The 14,491-nt window shown below is 53.3% G+C and overlaps 3 protein-coding genes across 3 annotated transcripts; 1 reads left to right on the forward strand and 2 right to left on the reverse strand.

The window, feature by feature from the left end:
* Positions 1-1,578: 1,578 nt before the first annotated feature.
* On the reverse strand, positions 1,579-4,604 carry PtrM4_072990 (Amelogenin multi-domain protein; the record flags this gene model as incomplete). Its single annotated transcript, XM_066106010.1, has 4 exons — positions 1,579-2,081; positions 2,140-3,180; positions 3,245-3,955; positions 4,004-4,604. The coding sequence occupies 4 exons, from the start codon at positions 4,602-4,604 to the stop codon at positions 1,579-1,581; spliced, it is 2,856 nt and encodes a 951-aa protein (XP_065964637.1).
* A 4,887-nt stretch (positions 4,605-9,491) lies between these two features.
* Positions 9,492-10,317, reverse strand: PtrM4_073000 (NADH-ubiquinone oxidoreductase 29.9 kd subunit precursor; the record flags this gene model as incomplete). Its single annotated transcript, XM_001941400.2, has 3 exons — positions 9,492-9,576; positions 9,629-9,733; positions 9,782-10,317. 3 exons carry the CDS (start codon positions 10,315-10,317, stop codon positions 9,492-9,494), a joined length of 726 nt encoding a protein of 241 aa, XP_001941435.1.
* Positions 10,318-11,633: 1,316 nt separating this feature from the next.
* Positions 11,634-12,931, forward strand: PtrM4_073010 (uncharacterized protein; the record flags this gene model as incomplete). Its single annotated transcript, XM_001941399.2, has 2 exons — positions 11,634-12,533; positions 12,581-12,931. 2 exons carry the CDS (start codon positions 11,634-11,636, stop codon positions 12,929-12,931), a joined length of 1,251 nt encoding a protein of 416 aa, XP_001941434.2.
* Positions 12,932-14,491: the final 1,560 nt, after the last annotated feature.

Here is a 14,491-nt window from a genome sequence, read left to right on the forward strand (position 1 = left end):
CGGTCCCAGTCCCGGTCCCGGGAAAAAAGCTACACCCACCCACACGCAACCTAGCCTAACCAACCTAACCTAATCCCCTAGTTAGCGTCTCCACATCCACCTCACAAACAAACAAACAAACACAACACACCTCCACATGTGCAAGTCCCCGCCTAACACACAAGCATGAACCACGGAACCACAGCATACAAATGAACCCCTTCTTTTACACCCATGCCATGCCATACCATGCCCACCTCGCACTTCCCCTTCCCAACAAAAATTCATGCGGGACCCGCAGGTTATAAAATTGGAAATTGGAAATTGGCCGAGAGGGGGTGGGTGGGTGCTGTATAGTATGTATGTACCAAGAGATTGGGCTTGGGCTGGCTGGGGGGTATAAAGTTTGCGGGTTATAAGGTTAGTGGGTTACCCCCCCTCTCTCTCTCTTCTCGATGTCGTATTCTGATTTCTGATTTCTGATTTCACAGTTGGTCGACGCTGACGCTGATGCTGACGCTGACGATACGCTCAGCAAAAACAATAACATGACATAACATGACATTAACAGAAAACTTTTTTTTTTCATAACTAACTGACTAGCTGGCTGGCTGGGGTTACAAGGCTCTCAGCTCTCATGCACGCCTTGCACATCCCTCACACACACACACAAACTTTCTAATCTATATCTTTTTTCCTTTTTTCCTCCGAAAACACACACACTGGACAGAAAAACACCTCTCCCATGCATGCATGCATGCAGCATTCCGCGGAGAAACAAGACCAAAACCAAGACCAAGGAAAATAGGAAAATAGGGAACAAAAGGGAGGGGGTGAGAAATTCACGAGAGCGAAATGAAGATATACAGTTGAATTCTTCTTCTTGCTTCAGCTTCTTGCTTCAAGCCCAGATAACGCACATCCCATCCATCCATGCATGCAACACAGAGTACAAATCTGCGCTGTGCCCACCCTAATATCAATCAAGGTTTGCCAGCCGATGGTCCGTCCGTCCGTCCCATAAACACTTTTCTGCTTTCTGCTTTTCTGCCCCTCCTCATGTGTGTGATGTGTGTCGAAATAGCTCTTCTTTCGTAAAGTCAAGTCAAGTCTTCTTCTCCATTGTTGTTGTTGTTGTTGCACCGGGCAAAACCAAAGCAGGTCGTGAGTGAATTTGTGGAATTGTCTAAATGCTTTTTTGTTGTTGATGATGGAGATTTCTCAAAGTCCATCCTAGTAAATTTGCCGCCGCCGCCGTTGATGATTCGTGAAAGAAAGCCTCGCATGCATGCATGTGTCAGATGAGCCGCCATGCAAAAAGTTGGCCAGAAACAAACTCCGATGGAAATGCATGGTCACCTAGCATAACACGGTGTCTGCTAGGCGAATGTAGAAGAAAGGAAATGTAATGCATGCTGATGATTCTAACATGGTTATTGTTGTTGTTGTTGTTGTTGTTGTTGTTGTCATGATGACTCGGTTTTTTTAGACCTTGATGATATATACCGATGATACTTTGTTTGGAGCTGGTTCCCGCAGCTTCCGGTTTGGTGTCGTGGTTGTATAATGATGATTGAAAGTTTTGTGGAGTTGTTGGATTCATTGCTCGTCGAGTGGGGTGAAGAGACGTTTCATGTTCAGGGTAAGGTCGGCAATAGCGTAGTCGTCGGCCACTTGAGTCATGGCACCAATTTCAATGCCTTTTTGCGCAGAGTCGGAAGCAATGTAATGCCTGATATGCTTCAAGAGGCTGAATACGTGGCGGCACCGTGCATCTGCAGGCGCAGCCCAGTCTTCAGGTCGAGATTGCCGAAGGAAAGTCTGTGCTAGGAAGTAGAAGTGGATGCCGTCGCGGCAGAAGCCACGTCGACGTTGGTTGTGGGGAAATTGAATGGCAAGGTCTTCATCCCAGCACTTCTTCCATAGTTGCAAAGCACCGACTGTTGAGCGAAGCTGATTCTGTACTTGTTCGTTGACTCCGTTAGGTGGTGTGGCTGGGCTTCCACCCTGAGACTGAGGCGTGCTTGTACCGCTTGATGTGTTGCGTTGGAGAAGCTGACGTTGGATATTGTAGATTTGGGCGTGGATAGCATGGATGAGAACTGGCAGCTGTTAGAACCCCGTGGGAAGAGGAAAGTGGAAGGGAATGTGAGAGCTTACTGAATTTTCCAAAGACATTAGTAGCCCGCTCAGGGAATTTCCCTGGGCAGGCTCCATTGAGTACACATAATGCTTCAGACAAGGCCAACTGCTTCGCTCGCCTGCTTCCGGACTCGTTGACAGCCTGCGCCGCTACTCCTCTCAAACCCAGAGCATTGGCACAGTCTTCTGAATTCTTCGCCTCCCAAGCTGCATCGTCAGCAGGCAAAGGCACGTTGATATTTTTGGCGTCGAATCTGGGATGGGTGTTGAAGTATATGGTCGAGGAGGCGTCGATCAAGTAAATGTATGCCGTCAACCTAGCCCGCTTCTCATTCTCAATCCAGCTGTTCCAGTTCCAAGAGTCGACTTCGGCGCCTGTTACCGGTCCCGGCTGGTGCAATGCGCTCGCGTTCGGGTTGTCGGGGGGCAGAGGTTGGAAGAGAGCAGCACAACGGGTGACGTTGGCCAGCGCGCGCATTTCATCTCGCACTTGCTGACGCTGCTGTTGTGACCCGTGCCATAAAAATTGAGAGTGAAGCAAAACCAGCGCTTGTATTTCTTCGGTAGTACCAGGCAATTGGTGATCAAGATCAGCCATTTGATGCACCTGTGCCAATTCATACACTCGACTGGATCTCAATACACTCTCCCGAACGCGCTCCATCAGCCACCGGACATCCGACGGACCCATTTTGTCAGAGTAAACAGCACCAAGACAACACATTGCTAGCACAAGCCCAGGGTTGGCGGAAAACGGATCAAATGTTGCAATGTGTATCAGGGGCCAGTGTGAGTGATAGTGTCTGTATTCGTGTAGGAAATCCTTTACGTTGTCTCCCGTTAAGATATTTTTGAGTGCTTCGTGGGCGAAGTCCTCTCCTGATTGATTTGGCAGCACAGACTCATTCGGAAAGCAAAAATTCACCAGCGAACGAGCCAGGTTGTGGAGAGGATCAGACGTGGCAGGTCCAATAAACCAGTTGTCAATCATTGGGGAAGAGTCGACCAAGCCGGGAGCATGCGAGTATAGTCCGAACAAAGTATCATTTGGTGTATCATCTGAGGTCTAAAAGTTCCGGTCAGAACTGGGCGGCTTTTTGAAAGGATGGGCCACCTGCCGTACTGGAATTATTCATATCGCCGTTGAACGATCCGTTCCGCCATAGCGAGCCATCCTGGCCGTTGTTCATGCCGTCCACGTTGGGCAGTGTCGAAACTCCGTACGAGGTTGACTCACCGGCCTCGCTCTTCACCGGCATGCCGTTCTGCGGTGCCATGGAGCCGTTGGAACCATGGTCGTAGCTGTAGTGGGTGCTAGGATCCGACCCGTTGCTGGTAGCTTGGGGTGGTTGTTGCTGCTGACCATAGCCATTGGGGACACCATCCGGACGATAATCGTTGAAGTTCATCCTCGCGCTCTGGAAGTCCATGGCGGAGATGCTCCGGCGATGGGCGCTGTCCTCGACGCCACTGCTAGGGCGCATCAAGCTGTTTGAGCGCGATGTGCGTGCAGACATGCTCTGGTGGTTGAGCGAGGGCAAGTTGTCGCTAAAGCCGTTGCCGCCCATGGCAGGCATCTGCGGTAGGCCCATTGTGTAACCACCGGCATCGGCGTACGACATGTTGTTCGCCCCGATGTGGTTCAGGTACGAGTTTTGCTCGGCGCCACTAGGCTGTCGGTTCTTCTGCAAATGTTGCTGCGCGTGCTGCAGGTGGTTTGCGCCCGTCGGGTTGCCTCGCCTTATGGAGCACTTTTGGAAGTGGCGCTTGAGGATATCACTCCTGCTGAACGTGTCCTTGCACAGATGGCATTGGTACGGTCGCTCACCGGTATCTGGAAAATCTCATTAGCTAGCGCTGACAGCAAGGGCAATGAACTTACGGCGCAGAAGATGGCGCTTCAAATGTTTCAAGTGAAGGTAGGTTTTGTTGCAGTGAGGACACTCGTACTTGCCCTCTGCGTTCTTGGTTGCAGCAGTGGGCGTCTTGCCTGCTGCGGGCGCGGGCCTACCAGGGTGCGTAGGCAGGACTCCGCGGCGGCCTTGCTGACCGACAACGTGCACCGGCTCAGGCTCTTGGTTGGGAAGCACAGGCGTGTGTGTGTACATGGACGCGTGTCCCAATCCCATGCCTGGCGAAGGGCCGAGCTGGTGGGTGTTGGAGTGGGCAGCTGCAGTGGACAGCATGGGCGCCTGTGAGTAGGCCGAAGTCATGGGCAGGTATGAAGGCGTGGGCTGGAGAGGTCGCAGCGGCGGGTGCTGCAGCGGCGGCATCGTGGAGCTGCCATTAGAGGCAGAAGTCACGGGGGTATGCGGCGGCTGGGGAGTGTGAGGGTTGCTGTTGTGGCCGTACATGGGCTGATACTGGCCGGCGCTCTGCAGAGGCGGCAGCGTGGGCAGCTGGTTCTGCTGGCCATTGTACTGCTGGCCTATTGACGGGTAGTTGCCGAGACCAGGCTGGCGAAAGCGGTCGGCGCTGTCCATGATATAGTGGATGGTGGGTCGTCGTGGTTTGGTGTAGTGATGGGGAAGGCGCAACCAATTGTGGTTCGTAAAGGCAGCATCCGAGGGAGCTCAGAGCGGAGAAGGTTTAGTAACGGCTGGCTTTGCACACCAAGAGGGCCGTTTGACTGACGTCGGAGTGGGTGAGGGATGGGCAGGTCGGACAGAAGCTTTACAGGTGGATCCGTGTGGGGGACACTGCAATGGAACAGTCGATGCAGATGCAGGATGCGCGTCAGCGGGAGCTCCACGGATGGGTGGAATTCAGGTGCCCACAAATGGGTGAAGAATACAGTGGTGATGGGGGAAGTGTGGCGACGACTTGAATTGAAAAGAGATGAGCCGTGACGATGAGTTTCTCGCGCGCAGCACTAGTAGGTTGCGGCGGTGGTTTGCCTGGCTCGCGCGGCAATTCACGCGAAGGGACAAGGGACTGCTGCAGATCGGCGGCCCACTCACCCTTCAGCCTCAACCGATTGATTGCGGAACGGCCAAGTGGAGAGGTGTGAGCACGAGGCAGGTACGCGGAAGAGACCCACGACGTGAAGTCGGCGAGTGCTTGGGGGGGGATAGTTGGGGGAGGGGAAAGAGGAGTGTCGGGGTAGTAAGAGGTGCGGGCGGAAGAAAAAAAATGAGAGTCGTGGTAGTGACGGTCGTCGGCAGGCGATAGCTGATTCCGCGCGCTGCTGTATGCCGGAGCTTGCCGGAGTGCGTTTGTTGGAATAAGTTGAGCAGCAAAGAATATGCAGCGACTTTTGTGGGTAAGACGAGGGGGACGGGGATGTCGGGGAGACGGAAGACGGAAGACGCGCACGAAGTTTTGAACAGGGAGATGTCGCGGCAAGCGCGTCGGTGCTCTCGGGATGGGTCAGTCTGCAGAGGCGTTACAGAATCGGGGTTGAGGTGAGTTTAGTTGGGAGTAGGGTAGGTAGGTACAGGAAGGATGCAGGCGCAGGCGACGACGGGGACGACTAGCGGGCACACACGTGATATGTGATATGATGACTTTTTAATTCCAAAATCTACTACTACTACTACTACTACTACTACTACTACTCCTACCACGGTATGCAGCAAAGGCGGCAGCCATGGTGTCTTGTTCGCCAGGCCGTCACCCCTCTGCATTGGAGCGCGTATGCGCCGCCGTTCAGGAAAAACCATTACCAATGACGACAGGCGCTCGTATGCTAACGGGCCAAGGCCCCAATTACATGCGGCTGCACCAGGCCCTGAGTCGTGCGCAGAGGTCCGCCGGTATCGAACCATGCTGGTACGGTCGGTCAGTACGGGTAGACGAGCAGAGTGAAGAGAAGGGTACGGCGGACTCGCACAGTTTCACCCTTAATCGATAAGAGCAAGAGCCTCACTCCTACCTACAGTACCATGTATTCGCCTTCGCTACTGCCGACAAGCTGCAAACACCATGACGGCTTTCTAATTGATTACTCATTACTACATTATTGCTCGTATGCGGGCGGTCCAAGTGACTTGTCAGAGCCCATGTTGTCGGTAAAGGGCAACGAGGGCGAGCCAGTGCCAGCAACAAGCAACTCATCCGAGCTCTCAAGCCGGGACAGCGGCCGAGCTTTTTTTTCTTCAAGTCACTGGCGGCTGTGGCTTGCGGCTTGCTGGCTAGGGCGTTATTTCCGCCGATGAAACTGACCGCGTCCGGTGAGGGCATTCGCTATTTCTGCATGGCCTCGCCCAAGGTTTCCCATGGGCGGCCGATCAAAGCTCAAGAGTGACAGCAGCAGTGGCTGTTTCGGGAGCTGACGCTGGTCGTCCATGGGCGACGGACGACGAGGCCGGGGGTAAGAGGAAAAAGAGAAAAAGTTTGTCGAGCGTGACGTACGTGCGGCCCAGAGCGGACTACGGCGCAGCTGGGATGCCCTTGACCGCACATGCAACGGCGTCCGCTAAATCTTCGGCCCATCACCATGGTCGTGCAGCTGTGCAACCCTCGAATGAAACGTCAAGTCTTGAAACTGGCCTCTTCGAGAAGGCTGCCCTCTCCAGCCTGGCAGGTCGAGGCGCATTGCTTTCAAATCGAAACAGGCCATGCTGCACGACGACACGACCAGAGGGAACAGCAATGCGCGACGTGTCCTTGGCCGCCAACGCCCCCAGCACAATATTGTTGAACCTCTAGCCCGGCCACTCAGCGTGCATATCGTGACTGACGTGACGCAGTTAGCGTTGAAAGCCGCCATGTATAGAAATTTAGCACCTGCTTGATGCCGACGCTGAATGACACTGGAAGCGGCATGCCGTCGCCCCGGCTGACTCGACAGCCGCACAAGACTGCTTGCACAAAAGCCTCGCTTGAAGCCTTCCGATGTTTGACGCTGCAGTCTTGGCAGATAGCAGCCACCCTTTGCGGAAGAAATGGCCGAAGACGACTCGGCATCCACTACTGACGACGATAGTCATGACAAGGGTAACCAACGTCGCTATTTGAAAAGTCGCAACTGCCGTTACGTTAGGGAGTAGGGTAGGGAGTAGGTTAGGAGTGTAAGCTTGAGTGGCCTAGGATGAACCCCACGTGTTGGTAGGGTACCAAACGGCTTCTTTGCCAGCGCCTACTTCTCCTGTCTGTGCTCTCGCAATCGCATCCAGGGCAGCAGTGGTGCTCAGTGCGCAGTGCAAGTGCTTAACCAGCGCAGCCGATGACGGACCTCTCGCACGCCAACTAGGCCCCCTGGGGCGGCGTCGCTGTACACGCAACACTTTTCGCAACATGCAAAGGTCACAATCTCGCTCTCGCGCCTTGCTCTTGCGCTGGCAGCCAGCATTGCCAGCGTGGAAGTCGGAATAAGCTCCAGTCCCACTCGCGGTTGCGCTCCCGCATCTGGGTGTGGATGATACCCGAAGGTGGGCTTCAAAGTGGGCTTCCGCTTGACGAGCTGCCGTGATTCCCAAGGCGGCAAGACCGGCGACACACCAGGCGGGATGGGATATGTCGTGCAGCAGCCATCTGACCCGCCAAAGCGCCCGTGGCTTGCCCAAGAATGCACTGCCTGTGTTTCAACCGACTCTCTCGTGAGGCCGCGCCGCCGAGAAAAGGACCGGTGAGGCGCTGGTCCAGGGCCCCGATGTCGAGATGGATGTGATGGACCGGCCAGCTGGTGCTGCTTTGCCCGGTCCGGAAGTACAGTTCCGACCCTGCTCCATGAGACGTCTCGAACTCGTTGCGAAGAAGCGAGTGAGGCGTCGACCAAGCTCTCCAACTCGTCGCTTAAGCTCTAATTTCCGACCATGCTGGTAAGGAGATGAAGTCAAAGAGACCAGTGTGCCAACAATCAAATCCCTCTGCATGACGAGTCTAGATGCTACACAAGTTGCAAGAACCGTTTCTGCAACAAAAAAACAAAAAAATCAATACTACGTACCAGTACCAACGATAATGCCACGGGACGTTTGCATCCTTGCTTTTCCACACATGCCAGGTACAATTGAAATGCGGAGAACGGGGCTGTTGTCAGATTGCGCCTGCTTTTTGCTGGCTGGTAGCTGGTTCCACAACGCAAACCGTTGGAACTGGCAAGGCACACCGGTCAGCTCCTGGCGTGCTACCAGTTGCCTTGTGCTTGTGCTTTGCCCACCCTAATCGCGCATGCAAGACCCTGAGATGGATGACGCAAGAATTACAAAACTCCTTTTGAGCGGGACTGTCATTTCTTAGCCGCGCATGTTGCCTGTGCCTGCACATTCTAGAAGCAGAACAAGTGTCTTGAAAGCAGTCATGACAAAAAGTGGAGTCGTGTAGAAGCTTCATCCATCACGCCACACGTGTGATTTTGTGTTTGTAGAAATTTCGCGACTGCTGTGGTAAGTAAACGCTGATGCGTCATGTTTTCAGGTGAGGAATGTAGAGCTAGAGCTAGAGCTAGAGCTTTCTAGAAACCTCAGGTATGCCCAGGCAGAAAACCTCCATCAAGACAGATTTGTCAACATCTAAACGCATAAAACGTGGTTGGAAAAGCATATTTATTCGCATGGCTTCAGCATCATCTCGTCTTCTGAAATCAATAAACTTCTCTTTGCGCCGCCGGACGTTTTCTACACCGCGAGTACACACACACATCACCACGCGCCTTCCAATCCACACCAACACCAACACCACCCGCGCAATGTCCACCTCCACCTCCACCTCCACCTCCACCGCCAAATCCCCAGCAGAAACCCCCAACAAAACCCTCCCTCCCCCTCCTCATCACAAACCCCCTCCCCTCCCCCCTCTTCCCACAGACCTCGACCCCACCACCACCACCACCACCCTCCCCGTCGGCGGCGACGCCGTCAAACTAGATAAACTAGGCCCCCTCGTCGTCAACAAAGACGGCACACTATCGCGCATTGCGAATTGGGAGCAAATGGCGGATATTGAACGGGCGAATACGCTGAGGATTTTGTGTAAGAGGAATATGCTTAGGAGGGAGGATTTGGAGAGGAAGGGGAGGGCTGGGGAGGGGGGTAGATGGGAGGGGAGGGTTGAGTAAGGGGGTTGAGTGTGGATTAGTGTGATGAGGAGGAATATCTGATGGGGTGGATTTAGTGATGAGCGTAAAGGGAGATGGATTCATGGATTCGGTCTTTTTCACTGCATTGGGATGGGACATGTTTGCAAACGCTGGACTGGTATTACGGGTCGCATCTATACGTCTCTTGCACGATATTGAAAATGGAATCATGGTATTACGGTATTCTAGTCTTTCCACGATATTGAATCGGAATATGGTTCACGGTATTCAAATCTTTCCATATCGAAAATGGAATATGCTATCACGTTACTTCATGTCACCAATCTACATGTGAATTCTTCATCGGATAATGCAGCTTCTACTATATACAAACATGCTCAACTTTCATCTACGGCTTCTGAGTAGACGTATGTGTCGCACGCTCAAAGTAACTCCATTGGCCCTCTGGTGCTGGCTCCTCCAATGGCTCCCAGCTGTATCATGTTAGTCCAACCCAAATATCGTAACCATGTGACGACTACTTACACCTTGGCTGCAACCATGGCATCCACGAGCTTGTGCTCACCCTCGGCAACCTGGATGACTTCCTCAATCAAACCTGCGCCAAGCCTGTTCTCCAGCTCCGAGATGCTACTCATGTCAGCTTTGTCTCAAAATCAAAAACACACGTCAACGTACGCCTCAGTAGTGTACTTGGGCTCTGGGTCAAACTTGATATCCGCCAAGACGCGCTCGTTGCTGTAGTTGGAGGCACCCTTCATCTTTTTGGCAGAGGGTAATCGCTCCTTTGCTGATCGGATTCCCTCGGGCATGCTCTGCAGTGGCTCTCCATCCCACTCTGCCCGCCTTGATCGAGCATCTACCTCGGCCTCATTGGGCATCATGACCGTTGGTCCGGCCGACGTGTTGACAAATTGGTATCGATCGGGGTCCTCGCTAACTTGCAACGTGATCTTCTCCTGCCATGCGTCCCATCCTACAGGCTTGGTCTGCTCAACGATGGCGAGACGGTGCTTGGTCAGAGCTTCGGTCGACTGGCGGTAGACGGACGATTCGGGAATCTTCTTGAGCTTGTCGAGCGTCGAATTGTAATGGTACAACAGGGTTGAGCGCGGCGACGGGTGGGTGAGAAGGCCTGTGAGACCCGTCGGGGTGCCGGCCTCGAGGTATTGGCCGGGCTTGACGCTGGCGAAGAGGCGTGCAGCTGCCCTCATGATTTCGCAAGTGTGGTGAATGTGGGGTTGGGGCGCAATGGGTGGATTGGTGTGGTGATGCCGTCAAAGATGCGGCTCGCCAAGCTATGTGGAGCCGGACGGCGATCCAGACTAGTCAAGTTTAAGGAACCATCGTATGCACATTCGCGCCACGATAACCCATTCACTCACGAGGTCGCACTCTGACCACTTTGCTGTCAGCGGCCCCCTTTTAATCCCTTCCACCTAGAATACCACCCATCAATTGCGATACTACCCGACGATCAACCCCCAAATTCAAACTAGACACGAGAGATCGCCTACATAGGCACCCCGCCACCTGCGCCGCGATGCGCTCCCTACTGTATAGCCTGCTGTCGCTGGCGACGGTCGCTTCTACATTCGCTGCAGAGACTCCGAGTGCGAAACCCACGGCCAAGAGCGATGGCTGGGACGATAGTGTTCCCGAGACGACATTCAACGGCGAAAAGGTGCCGCCAATGATCGAGTTGACACCCGAGACCTTTGACAAGGAAGTCAGTAAAGGCAACTGGTACGCAAATCTGGGATATATTCATGGAAAAATACTAACCCCGTCCAGGATAGTCGAGTTCTTCTCACCCTATTGCGGACACTGCAAGAAGTTCAAGTCCACCTACCAGACCGCTTACGAATTCTACTACACGTCGACACCCTTCCTATCCAAAGACGAGCCCGAAGGCGATTCGCTAAACTCGTTTACACGCTACTACGACTTCAAGTTTGCCAAGGTTGACTGCGTTGCCTACGCCGACCTCTGCAAAAGGCAAGACATCCAGAACTTCCCGTCCTTGATCTATTACCAAGACGGAAAGAACAAAGAAAAGCAAACAGGCGCCAAGGAGCTCAAGGCACTGAGCAAATGGATTGAGAAGCTTTTGGAAACGCTGCGTCCAGGCACGCGGAAGGAGGGTGGACCCAAGCTTCCAAAGGTTGGCGCCAGTTCAGTCGAGACTGGACCTGAGTCCAAGGAGGCTGTAGAAGAAGAAAAGAAAGAAAAGGCCGAGGAAAAGAAGACGGAGGAGGCAAACAAGGTTGCGAGTGCGGGTGCAAGTGCGAGTGCGAGTAAAAGTGCCTCGCCTGCTTCCTCTTCCACACCCACCAAGGCCGCAACAGCTCCTGCAAAGGTCAAGCCTAGCTCCAACGCGAATCCATCTGGCCTTGTCGAGGTGCTGACGGTGGAGAAATTCGACAAGCTCGTTACAACTACACTCGACCCCTGGTTCGTCAAGTTCTACGCCCCATGGTGCCACCATTGCCAGGCCCTTGCCCCGACCTGGGCGAACCTGGCACGTCAGATGAAGGGGAAGCTCAACATTGGAGAAGTCAACTGCGATGTGGAGAAGAAGCTCTGCAAGGATGCAAAGGTCCGCGGCTACCCCACTATGCTCTTCTTCCAAGGTGGCGAGCGCATCGAGTACGGCGGACTGCGTGGGCTAGGTGACTTGCTTGACTACGCTGAGAAGGCGTCGGCCATTGGTGCTGGTGTGCCTGATGTGAACGCCCAAGAGTTCAAGAAGATGGAGGAGACTGAAGAAGTCATCTTTGTCTACTTCTACGACCACGCGACCACGAGTGAAGACTTCCAGGCGCTGGAGCGACTTCCGCTCAGCTTGGTCGGACACGCTAAGCTAGTCAAGACAAACGACAAGGCCATGTTTGAACGCTTTAAGATCTCTACTTGGCCCCGATTGATGGTCTCAAGGGATGGAAAGCCTACCTACTACCCTCCAATGACGCCATTCGAGATGCGTGACGTCAAGAAGGTCCTCATCTGGATGAAGACGGTGTGGCTGCCGATTGTACCAGAGATGACCTCTTCGAATGCTCGCGAGATCATGGACGGCAAGATGGTCGTTCTGGGTATACTCAACCGAGAGCGCTCAGACGAATTCATCCTCTCCAAGCGCGAGCTGAAGAGCGCCGCCCTCGAGTGGATCGACAAGCAGGAAACGACATACCAACTAGAGCGCCAAGAGCTTCGTGACGCAAAGCAGCTCCGCATCGAGGAAGCCGAGGACAAGGATGACGAGCGTGCGCTAAGAAACGCAAAGACGATTCGCATCAACATGGACGAGATTCCACGTACACAGGTGGCGTTTGCGTGGGTCGATGGAATTTTCTGGGAGCGCTGGATCAGAACCACCTACGGCATCGACGTCAAGGACGGCGAGAGTGTCATCATCAACGATGAAGATGTAAGTATAGCGCAGAATCCACTTGACATTGCTAATAACAAAACTAGAACCGACGTTACTGGGATAAAACAGTCTCCGGTGAGCCCATCCGCCTCAGCCGCGCCGCTATCCTTGAAACCATCAAAATGGTGACTGCCAACCCACCCAAGATCACGCCCAAGTCCACCACTGGCCGCTTCATGGGCACCTTTTTGTCCATCCGCCACTTCATCAACGGCCACCCCTTCATCTCGCTGGGCTTGTTTGTCGGCTTCTTCACCGCTATGACGCTGTTTGGCAAGTCAAGACGCAGGCGACAATTCGGAAGCACAGGTTCGTACTTTCAGCTCGGCGAGAAGGATGGTCTGCTGGGTGGCATGGGTAATGGAGGCTTTGCTGGTGGTGCGAAACATGATTGAAGTTGGCGTCATTGCATACATGGTATGGCGTGCTTTTGCGCTATATCATTGTGGCGTTTTTGGGGTTTGGGTTCGCGGGTTGTGTATCGTATACATTTTTCAGCTCCAACCTGTTCGTGTAGGTGTTTTTTGTCATACTACTACTATACTACATGTGTACTTATCTGTAAATGCATGTCACTGCTGTCGTTTTACTGGTTGTTGGAATTTTTAGTCTCCTACATAACCCACGTGTCTACGCGCGCGGTGGTGCATGTTCCCCACGCGTTGTTCTTGTTGCCCCACTATATACCCCTCCATGTCCTTGCTCTACTTACGTGCGTCACTTCCCAAAGTCAAACTTTTTACTTTTCTGGTAGCGGGTTCTTTCTTGTACTACTACTACTACTACTACAAACAACGTCCAATCCATTCAGAATCAGGGCTCTTGCGTGCACACGGTTGGGACAAAGGATCCGCGATAGCTACTGCTACGACATCAAGCTTCAAGATTCAGCCGCAAGATTCAGCTCGCATTTCAGCTGCAGATCCAAGACTTCACGCGACGGATTCGAATAACGACAGACGGGTACCTGTTCTCGCCGTCCCTCGTCGCCCTCTCCGCGTCTGTACACGACCCTCGCACCCATAATCCCATCACCACCACCACCACCTACCAACACTCCACTCCACCCCACACCCACCTCCAAAATGACATCCAACATAACCCTCTCAACCCTCCCCTTCATAACCCGCGAAACCCTCGCCTCAAAACTCAAACCCAGCCCCTCCCCTACCCCCCTAACACCACCACCCCTCCATCGCCATAATCGACGTCCGAGACTCCGACCACATCGGCGGCCACATAAAGGGTAGCACATGGATCCCCAGCTCAACACTCGAGTATAAAACCCCTGAACTAGTGCGCACACTGAAAGATAAAGATGTTGTTGTTTTTCATTGTGCGTTGAGTCAACAGAGGGGGCCTGGGGCGGCGTTGAGGTATTTGAGGGAGAAGGAGAGGTTGGGTGTGCTTGGGGGGAAGGCTGGGGAGAGGAGAGGGGGGAAGGAGAAAGATGGGGGCAGAGGGTTTATGTACTCAAAGGTGGGTTTACGGAGTGGCAGGAGAAATATGGGGAGGATGGAGAGTTGACGGAGGGGTATGAGAGGGATGTTTGGGAGTTTGGGTCGTAGGGGGAGGGGGGGTTTTGATGGATGGGTGGGTGAGGGAGGGGAAGATATGAGAGGATGGGGGACACAGGTATTCATTTTCTCATGAAGTGGACAACATGACGCTTTCATAGCGAAAAGATCCCGCGAGTTGCGTTGACTAAGTATACAAGTCCAGAGACACACTTCCATCTTATATACACGAAAAAACGGTAAAAGCAGCTTTTGTTCCACCACGAAAACTCATTTTTACCACATCTCGCATATAACAAGAGGCGGACGGCATGCATCAAGCCTACACATAACCCCCACTCCAATCGAAACAAGTGATTTTTAACCTCCCCGTCTTTCCCACCAAGCGAGAGGTTTAAGACGCTATCCCTCGCGACTCTACGTACCTCTCTCAAGTAA

Source organism: Pyrenophora tritici-repentis, chromosome 2, assembly GCF_003171515.1.
Source record: "Pyrenophora tritici-repentis strain M4 chromosome 2, whole genome shotgun sequence".
Classification (NCBI taxonomy): Eukaryota; Fungi; Ascomycota; class Dothideomycetes; order Pleosporales; family Pleosporaceae; genus Pyrenophora; species Pyrenophora tritici-repentis.